This window comes from Chenopodium album, chromosome 12, assembly GCF_948465745.1.
Source record: "Chenopodium album chromosome 12, dcCheAlbu1.1, whole genome shotgun sequence".
Classification (NCBI taxonomy): domain Eukaryota; kingdom Viridiplantae; phylum Streptophyta; class Magnoliopsida; order Caryophyllales; family Amaranthaceae; genus Chenopodium; species Chenopodium album.
Window position 1 is genome coordinate 5,988,356 of NC_137845.1, and position 10,736 is coordinate 5,999,091.

The window sequence follows — 10,736 nt, forward strand, 5'->3', positions numbered from 1 at the left end:
CCAAACAATTTAACCCAGTCATCCCTAGACATGATACTAAGTTCTCGATCCGTCCTTAAACATGCACCTAAAAGCAAGGTTTTGTAACTTGTACGTACCTTGAGCAAACGAATTAGTATGCCACTTTACTAACTAGAAATCACCTTCAATAAACTCCTCTCCTAAGCCAAATAATAACATCTCAATTAATACCCAATCAATCAAATTTACAGCAATACTAACTTACTTTAAAACCTTCAAAATCCAAATCAAACAACACTTTAAAATCTTCCTTTTAGTTAAAATTAAAGGCTTATATATAGTTCTTTAAATTTTTCTTCATAAAAACCTTAAAATACACTCTTATACATGAAATTACAGCAAGTTCAAAGTCTAATAAAAATCTGAAAATTATATAAAAACCCCTAAAATCTCTCTTTTTAATGGGTGATTAAACCCTCTTTATAAAACATCAAAAGTAGTACTTAGAAACTATTTCCAACACTTGAAACTTCAATAAAAACATATATTTATGCTTAATTAACTTTAAACATAATTAATTTTATTAATCAAACTCAAGGATAATATTTTAAGTATGTAAAAACTTCGTTAAAATCAAAAACTGCCCGAAAATCATATTTAGAGGCTGAATTTGGCCTCGAGAGGGTGGTGCTCACTACCAAAGGTAGTGAGTCTTTCTTAAAACGTGGTTTCCACATGGAAAAAACTACTTTTTTGTCAAAATCGGATGAGTTTAGAACCTGGTCGGGATTAAAACGGGATTAATATTAACGAACGGAAATCTAAAAATTAAAACACGAATCTATGTGTTCAAAATAATCTGGAATTAAGTTAAACTAATCAGTAGTTATAATCACCAAAATTTCAAAACATCATTACTATAAAAGCCCTAAATCAATTGTTCATAAAAACCCTAAAATCATGATTTTCAATAAATTGAAACCCTAGGTTTATAATTCATAAAATATGAAATTTATAACATAAATATAATCTGAAATTTATAATCTTTATACCATTAAAATATAATTTGATACTAAAAATATAATCTTTATACTAAAATCAAAACCCAAAATAATTAAATTAACATTAAGCAAAATAAAGAAACAAAGGAGGATAAAAATAAGACTAACCTTTTTGTGTGGGAAATTTTTGAAGATTCATGGGATATTTATAGGAGAGAATTATTGTAGGGTAAAAAGAAAGATTGGGCCTCATAAAAATAATGGGTCGATTAAGTAAACAAATGGGTTAGGCTTGTATGATTGGACATAAATTGTAGAATAAAGGTGCATAAAATAATTTGTTCAAATAATTTTCGACCCAGATTAATAATTTGAAACTTTTGAAATTAAATTATGAAAAATAACAAATAAATATTATAAATAAAATAAATTTTCATTTATAAAATATTTAAAAATACGGGGGATTACAGATATTCCCTTTGCAATGGCAAACTTGAGTTCGCATAGTAATAAAACTATGCTCTGCCTCGATCTTCCTTCATAAAAATAACCCTCCAATTTTCCATGGGAACTTAAAAGCTCACTATAAGGTCGTTCTTAATGCCAATTTTAAGAGCAAACTCGGTGACTTGGGAATCTTCTTTTTATCCCACAAAACGAGACTCCTATCAAAAACCAACATTGTACTTTATCTTAGTTTATATTGACTTGAAACTGGAGTAGTTACTCGAGAATCAGTTATATATTCATTTGGAATGATACTTCTATAACTCGTTACTGGTATAATTGCTCCAGGAATTGTGAAGGATATCAAATGTGCCTTGAAAGATAAGCTTGACTTTGTATTAAAATTTCAGCTGGAGACTAACCGATTAATCAAGCAAGAATACTTGCTGAAAACGGCTTTAAAGTGCTGTGATGGAAAACCATCAAAAACGACAAAACTTAGCTTCAATATCTGGAGGGTTCTTTAGCCATTGAGAAAGTTACGTACAATGACACTGAAACATCATGCTAGCAGAAAAAGGAAAATCGCCGGCCTCCATCTAATCAATATATAGATAATGTTAGTGAGATACAACACTAATTAGCTCTGCTTAGGTTGGATGACTAACATAGATTGCAGAATTCGCAGGCCCATACTCTCGCAACATGAGTAAAATGTTCAAAGGGGCCCAGTAAGCATAGAAAAAAAGAGAAGAAAAACTTGCCATTTTCGGATGATAACCGATTTTTGGGCAAGAATAGATAACTAATGCACAATAGTTCTTTTCTCAACTTCCTTCTCCCTTGCTAATACACGCTAATTCATGATTTCTGCAATGTACCAAAGATAAAGAAGTGAAAATCACAAGATCCTTTACCACCATTAAGTCCATTCATCACCTCATTTAAGAAAGAATAAAAAGATAAAATATGTTTAGGCAGCTTCCAAGAGCATTAATTGTTGAGACATTCATTCCCTTTTACAGGCTAATAATTTATGTTTCATATGTTAATGACTTCATTCCAATGATAAATGGATAAGAAAAGGAGCTGTAAGGTTAGTTACCGGTAGTCATTATAGCAGATATTATTGCGGCAGGGCTCCATTTAGGGTGCAGACTGCAGAGTCTTGAGAAGGCCAACCCCAGATATATGAGGGTAAGACAAATATGTACCCGAAGCTGAAATTAAACCATGGAAATTCAAAATTTGTAGCTTATGTAATCTCAAACATTTTGAAGATTTTAATATAAAAGTTCAGCTTAAAACATAGAGAATTCAAAATTTCAGCTTACAACACATTTTAAATTTTAAAACCATGAATTTATGATATCCAAAAGTGATTTCAGTACATAAATAATGCAAGGGTACCCAAACAGAAGATAATTTCAAAGCTGATCAAGTAGCAACACTTTTGTCAAATTGAAGTCATTCTTATCAGATTATTGAAGCTCAAATCAAAATCAAATAAACCTATATACAGTTTATAGATAAAAATAAATAAATAAATAAAAATAATTGAAATTCAAAGACACTTTCATACAAATTTTAAAAAATACATATAAAAAAAAAATTCAAATTTATAAACTTAAATTTAAAAGAAAACAAACCTACTTTCATGTTCTCGATCTAGATTTAAAAGCTGATTATCTCTGAAAGCGGACATAACATTTCAGGATCATAGGTCAATAACTGGCTGAGCAAGTCAAGCCTGAATCAGGAAGTGCTGGAGAGCTTGTAAAAAAAGCACGAGGGAACTTCTTATGCAATTAATTATACCTGAAAGCAGAATAAAAATAACATAGTGAGATCCACTTTTCTTAAATAGCGTAATAAAGTGTGTGTTTCAACTATAAAAAAAAGAAGGAAGTATGTGGTACTCTTGTAATCCCATATAAAGAGAGTGCCCATTATTTAAAAGAGGTTAATTGGTTTATTTGGAGCTCTTCAATACAGAGTAATTTTTTGGAAACACAATCTTCAGTGTGCTTAGACTATACACAAAACCACCAAAGTGTATAATGAAAAGTGCATTGAAATCAATTTGGTTATTCAGTACCTTTCATGTTATTGAAATCAATTTGGTTATTCAGTACCTTTCATGTTATTGAAATCAATTCATTTTCCATGTCAATCAAACGAGACCTTACATTAACGTTTTGCATTGAAATCAATTTGGTTATTCAGTACCTTTCATGTTATCTTTAATAAGGTCAAGACCTTTCAAAATTGGCACCTAATATATAAGTTGTATTACTCATATGCGACTGGGCATAAAGCTCATCACATAGTCAATTACTAACATAGTGCCCGTGCGATGCACGGTTTATAAATCATATTATGAATCTCACATGAAAAAAACAAAAAAAATTCAATTATTAATAAAGGGCTCATTTTCGCTAACAATTTAATTATTAAAATTTTATTTAGTCGCAGTAATGGCCAAGACAGAAATTACGGAATGTGATTTGAATAATATTTTATGTCATTGACATTTGTTTTAATATTTTATTCGCTTTCTTTTTTTATAATGTTGTTTTATTAATTGAAAAATATAAATGAATAATGTTTCGCATAACCATATAAGAGAAATAGACCGAACATCAAAAAACATATAAGAGAAATAGACAAATTCATTTCCTATCCCTCGCCAGGAATGAAAAATTAAATTTTTTCTTGTCATATCATCCGCTTCAATAACAATATAATCTAATATTTGTTTTACCCGTCGTAGTCAACAAATCTATAGACACAATAGTAACTAACCTTATATCTTACACACTATAGATAAAATTTTGGCATATTTTTGTCTAGGAACATATTGATCAACTTTTTGTAATAAATTATTTGGAATCAATCAAAGTCAATAAAATATATTTTGAATTTAATATAATTTATATAACAGAAACTAACCAAAAATATGCAACAAAATATACCAAGTCTTTGTTATCTCATTACAAATATAAGATAAATGAATCAGTGATTGATTGATTTGTTTGTCTTATAGTATAATGTATTAATTGATTGATTTAAATTAGAATATTCTAATTAACAACATTAGAATATATAGAACAACATAAAATTATTACCAATAATGGTTATATATTTGATCAGAAAAAGGCCGAGTAGCTGTCGGTACTTCCTGGTCGGGAGTCGGTTCCACAGGTGGCCGATCATCGCTCCCCTCCTTTAGTATCGCACCCATGCAATGCACAATTTTATTTTGAATCAAAATAATATTTTTTGTCAAAACTCTTAAAAGTAATGGCATTGTCAATATACGAATATTACAGTTTTAAACACGAGTATTTATTGTAAAACATTTTAATCCTATATATATTTTCCTATCAAATGTCTAATTTAACTTGTATTCTTCTCGTTTAGACTGATTTTTGCTGCAATTTTTCTTATGTAAAAAAAAAAAAAAGAAGGAAAAATGGCATTGTAAGAGACATTGTACAGAAATTGAAAAGACAATCAAAGTTAAATTTATATTCAAGTTTCTAATTTTTTTAAGTAACATTTCAACTTAATATTCAATATTTGTCTAGGAGTACAACAACCGATACAATTAATTATAGCACTATTTTGTATTGTACCTTTATTGACTCCGCTTCCGTTATTGCTGCTGGATTATTGGCTGTAGGGCTTGCTTCTATTGGACCTGGAGTTGGTCAAGGTATTGCCGTGGGACAAGCTGTAGAAGGTATTGCCAGACAGCCCGAAGCAGAAGAAAAAATACGAGGTACTTTATTACTTAGTTTAGCTTTTATGGAAGCTTTAACAATTTATGAAATTGATCTCAAACTAAAGTCTACCATTAATTTTGTTTAATTTTCAATAGAAAAACAATATTAGGCTTTCAATATACGAAATATTTTGTTTTCTTATACCACTTAAATTATATTTATTCAAATTATTTATTCTGTAACTTGATGACATTTGTAATCATAGATGAAGTAAATGTTGAAAAGATATTATGAGTTATTTGTAGTACTAGAGTAAGTAAATCTACATAGCTACACTATAAAAATTACGGGTAACATTTAAGAATCACAATACAGAAAGTATATTTATTTTATTGCTAAAAATAAAATACAAAATTTTGTTAGGAAATCATGAAGATCTTATGCATGTATAAAACTTGCTTTTTAGTGATAGATTTAAGTTTGAAGTTTAACAAAAATAATTATGATTGAATATGTAAATAATAATTATTAGAAATATTTATATAAATAAAACAAGCAAATGAGGAAGTGATATTTGTCAGTCTCACATTGAGGTGTTTGTCTTTTAGTATAGTATATGGAGGATTAGTCATATATGCATGCCACAATTGCCACCTCTTGACTTCTTGTTACTAGACTAGTTAGACTCTTAGTTGAATTTTATTTTAGTAATAAGTAAGAAAATTAAAAGGGGGATTATTCAGCTGATAGAGAGGATCGGACATGGAAAATCTCTTAAATGAACTATACATGAAGAAAAATATCACCACTACGCTACCACCTCAACCTCGTCATACATCTCTCTTTTGCCATGTGAGTTTGAATACTATTGCTGGTACCAACTGATCGAACTCAGCTCAATATAATATACAAAGTACTACTATGCTTGTCATTATTCTTCATCTTTTATTATTCTTTTCATTATATATAATACAAGTAATAATTATTAATAATATTATTGTTTTCATGTGAATGATATGGCCAAGCAACATGACAAACGATTTGGTTGACCTCTAATCTAGCCTAGCACAAAATATTATAAACAGTCTCTAAACAAACATATAACTGCACTGAAATATGTTTTTTTTTTTTTTTTTTTTTATTTACTAAACCACCTTTTAAGTACCTAAATTTTTTATTGCACCACTTCTATTTCAAATTTTGACAAAAATTTAACTGAGACGTCAAAGGGGCCTACAACTTGTGCTTTTCCCTCCTAAATCATTTATTTTTTCCCTCCCAAAAACATTCGACCCTTCCCTCTATATAAATGCATGACTAAATTGAGTAAAGCTCTAAAAAACTAAACCTAATTTTGCCGCACAAATGAAATTGTAGTCTTTGTTCATTCTCAAACCCTAAACTGAGGTAATTGAAGTGGATGGTTGAGATGGAAGGGAAGGTTTTGCTGTGGTTGTTGATTTGGAAGTGTATGGTTGAGTTACGTTACATTTGAAATAGGGGTGATGCAATAAAAAACTTAGGTACTTAAAAAGTGGTTTAGTAAAAAAAAAAAAAAAAAAAAAAAAAAAAGGTGGTTTTTTCAAAAAAGTTGGACAAAAAAGGTGATTTATACCAATTTTACCTTAATTTAATGAAATCATCATTTTATGCTCCTTCAAAGTTTTCATACATACACTTTCCATTATTAGGAATTTCAACTACTACCTCCGTTTCATATTATCTGCAACGATTAGACATTTTTCCTCTCTACTTTATGTCAAATCGTTGCAGATAATATAAAACGGAGGTAGTAATTAACTTGAATATTATTCTTTTTGATAAAACTTGAATATTATTCTAATATCACATGTAACATACATACTTAGGTTAATAAAAACAAGAAAACGAAAAGTCTTGGATTATTACCACAAAGCCCAAAACTTGAAATGTCAAGTTCGTTTATGCTATGTTCACTGAAACTTAAGATGATAACTGATACATGTGATGAGGAAGTCGAGGCTCAGTACAAGCAGGAATCTTCTTAGGCTCTGAAGCACCATAAATCTCTTCCATAGCCAAATATTGGGCCTTCATATCCTCAGGCAATTTCCATGCAAAACCTTGAAGAAGATTAGCCAAACTTGATTCAATAACTTTAAGGCCAAGGTTATATCCCGGGCACATCCTTCTTCCTGACCCGAAAGGCAACAACTCGAAATCGTGACCTTTGACATCAATATCATTTCCAATAAATCTATCTGGCCAAAACTCGTCAGGCCGTTCATAAAGCGTAGGGTCTCTTTGTATGGAGAAAGTGTTTACAAACACAATGGTATCTTTAGGGATGTCATAGCCTTTAATTTTAACTTGTTCCCTAGCTAAGCGAGGCACCAGCAAAGGTGCCACTGGGTGCAATCTCATTGTTTCTTTTACTATTGCGCGAATGTAAGGTAAGTTTTGTATGTCTTTCTCTTCAACCCATCTTTCCTTTCCAATCACGCGGTCCAACTCTTCTGTTGCCTTTTCAATGATGTCTGGTCTTCTTATGAGTTCAGCAATTGCCCATTCCACTGTTATTGTTGAGCTCTCTGCACCTCCAGCAATCAAATCCTGCAATTCATTATTGTGTAAGATCTCATATTAGTATATACTAGATTTTACATCTCATAGGAACATTAATTGTGTGTTAAGAGAAAATACAAGAATGAGATTAAATTACTTGATAAAACTAAAATTAGATAAATTACCTGGCAAAATGCCTTCACTCCAACTCTTCCAAGCTTAACTTCATTATTAGGGTCATCTGCAAGTTGTAACAATACATCCACCATATCTTTAGGCTCCCAATTCTCCTTTTCTTTTTCCCTTCTAGCATTATGTTCATCCAACACATGCTCCATAAACCTATCAAGTGTCTTCGCCGAAATCTTCATTCTTTTCACATAACCATACACATCAATGTACTTAAACAAGGGGATCCAATCCCCAATATTAAACACCCCATTTAACAAGAACAATTCATCAAGCATCAATTTAAATTCTTTAAGTGTTACCATAGAAGTCTCTTCATTACTTTTTTCCAAGTATTTTTTCCCCAACACCATCCTACTAATCACATGTAGGTTCATAACAAAGAGGTGATCTTTTAACACTATGGGTTCCCCCTTAGTGTTAAATATGCCTCTTAACATGGCCTTAAGCTCTTCTACGCGTATGTACTCGTATGAATCTAGCCTCTTGATGCTAAAAAGCTCCAACGAGCACATTTTTCGTGCTTGGCGCCAGTATGGATCATATTGAGACCAAGTTATATCGGAGTAGTTATAGGCTGTGTACTTTCCTGCAGCATTTTGAGGCCTTCCGGCAAAGGCTTCATCATGCATTCTTAGGAAAGTTTTTGCCATTTCCACTGATGACCCTACTAACACCGAGGCTGACCCAAATTGGAGCATCATTATATCCCCATATTTCTTAGATAGCTCATGGAGGGAGCAATGGGGAAGGGGCCCTATGAGATTGAAGTTCCCGATAACGGGCCATGGTTTCGGGCCTGGTGGTAGGTTAAGTTTTTGACGGGTAATGTGGTTAGTGAGGAGTACTATGGCTAGAACTACTAGCCATGCAACTGCGTAGGCTGCCCAAGTTGGTGCCTCTAAACCCTCCATTGGTGATATAATTAGTTTGTGGAGGTAAAGTGTTTTTTTTTGTTTATAAATTGTTTTGTGGTTTTATGTTATGCAAGTAGATGTTGATATGTATGAAGGTATTTATAGTATAAGAATCGAGAAAAAATAAAATAAAATATGTTGCATGAAATGAATACTTTTCAGATCGTCTTTGTTGGACTATAAAGAACGCATAAGAAGACAATTGGATATCATGAATGAACTATATATTTTTCCATTTGTCTTTGTTGGACTAATAATAAACGCAAAATTAAAGTAATAAGAAACTAAAACAATGCATGAAATATATATTATTATCATCATCGACTTTGTTGAACCAATTAAATGTTATTGTACAGGATCTTAACTTTTTGTTGTTCTTTGATCTTATGCATGAAGAAACATTATTGTTGGCTAAATTGGAAAATGTTTAGTCACAAAATTAAAGTAATAAGAAACTAAAACAATGCATGAAATATATATTATTATCATCATCGACTTTGTTGAACCAATTAAATGTTATTGTAAAGGATCTTAACTTTTTGTTGTTCTTTGATCTTATGCATGAAGAAACATTATTGTTGGCTAAATTGGAAAATGTTTAGTCAATTTTGATCGCTACTCATTGATGTAGTGTACTTCCTCTATTTTTTATTAGATGCATCATTTCTGAAATTGCAGATTCTTAGGTAATTTTTGGAGTAGAGAGAGATAAAAAGAAAAAATAAAGAGGATCTATGTGATATGAGAGAGATAAAGGAAATTTATTTACTAAAAGAGAAAGTGATGCATCTATATTGAAACTTTCATGCATAGAAAGTGATGCATCTAGTAAAACACGAAAAAAGTAAAAGATATTATATGTACTAGTATTTGGTAAGATCATTGTTAGAAATTTATTTTTAGTCTAATGCCCCGTTCACTTCACCTTATTTTTGCTGAACTGAAATTGTTTTTACTGAACTGAAATTATTTTTGCTGAACTTAAGTTAATTAAACTGAACTAAAATTATTTTTGTTGAAATGAAATTATTTTTATTGATTTTCAATTAAATTTCTTCTTTAAGTTTATTAATTTAAACTAAACTGAAATTATATATTTTTACTATATGAACTGAAATTATTTTTGCTGAGCTGAACCTATTTTTCCTGAAATGAAATTAATTTTACTGAACTAAAATTATTTTTACTGAATATTATTTATTTTTGGGAAATTCTCAATGGTAGCTATAAACTTTTGCACATTTTCAATGGTAACAAAATATTTCACAAATTCTCCCAAATAGCATTATTATTTATTAGTTTCTCTATTATGACATTTTTTATAATTAGTAACTAATTAGCTTAATTAAACAATAATTAACAGTTAATTAACAATCTTGTAAAAAAAATTATCAAAAAAAAAAATGTACAGACCCCTCTTTGCCAGCCACCCCACGTCGCCGCTAACCCAACAGAACCCACCATCACCTTCGATATTCATACAACTGTACTCGCCTGAACCTCCCACCCTTTCCTTCATTTTCCTTTCCCCTTTCCTCTGCTGAATTGATTCCTCATTAGCCTAGAAATTTTTATTTCAGATTTTAAGGGTTTTCGATTTTCCCCAATTGACAATCTTCATCAGGTGCAATTGGTGGTGGTGGATTCTGGTGGACAATCGGCGGCGTGGGTGGGTTTGTAGGGGTTTAGGCGATCTTTTTGGTGGTGGACTTTGGTGGCTATTCGGCGGCATGGGGTGGGTTCGCAGGTCCGTTTAGGCGAGCTTGGTGGAGGGTTCGCAGGGTTCTTTGAGGCGAGCTTGGTGGTGATGGATTCTTGTGGCTAGTCGCAGCGTGGGGGTGGGTTCGGAGGGGTTTAGGCGAGCTTGGTGGTGATGGGTTCCGGTGGATAGTCGGTGGTGTGGGGTGGCTGGTGAAGAGTATTGCACAAATTTTTTAATTTTTTTTTTA

General features: G+C 31.4%; 1 protein-coding gene and 1 long non-coding RNA gene across 2 annotated transcripts; both read right to left on the reverse strand.

Moving 5' to 3' along the window:
- Nucleotides 1–1,436: 1,436 nt before the first annotated feature.
- LOC145571778 (uncharacterized) lies at nt 1,437–3,424 on the reverse strand. The gene is made up of 4 exons (XR_014096624.1): nt 3,329–3,424; nt 3,063–3,227; nt 2,515–2,629; nt 1,437–2,279 (listed from the first exon to the last, which is right to left on the reverse strand). It is a non-coding gene; the product is annotated as an uncharacterized LOC145571778 (long non-coding RNA).
- A 3,674-nt stretch (nt 3,425–7,098) lies between these two features.
- LOC145571779 (trimethyltridecatetraene synthase-like) lies at nt 7,099–8,784 on the reverse strand. The gene is made up of 2 exons (XM_081630813.1): nt 7,867–8,784; nt 7,099–7,729 (listed from the first exon to the last, which is right to left on the reverse strand). Exons 1-2 carry the CDS (start codon nt 8,782–8,784, stop codon nt 7,100–7,102), a joined length of 1,548 nt encoding a protein of 515 aa, XP_081486939.1. The 3' UTR covers nt 7,099.
- Nucleotides 8,785–10,736: the final 1,952 nt, after the last annotated feature.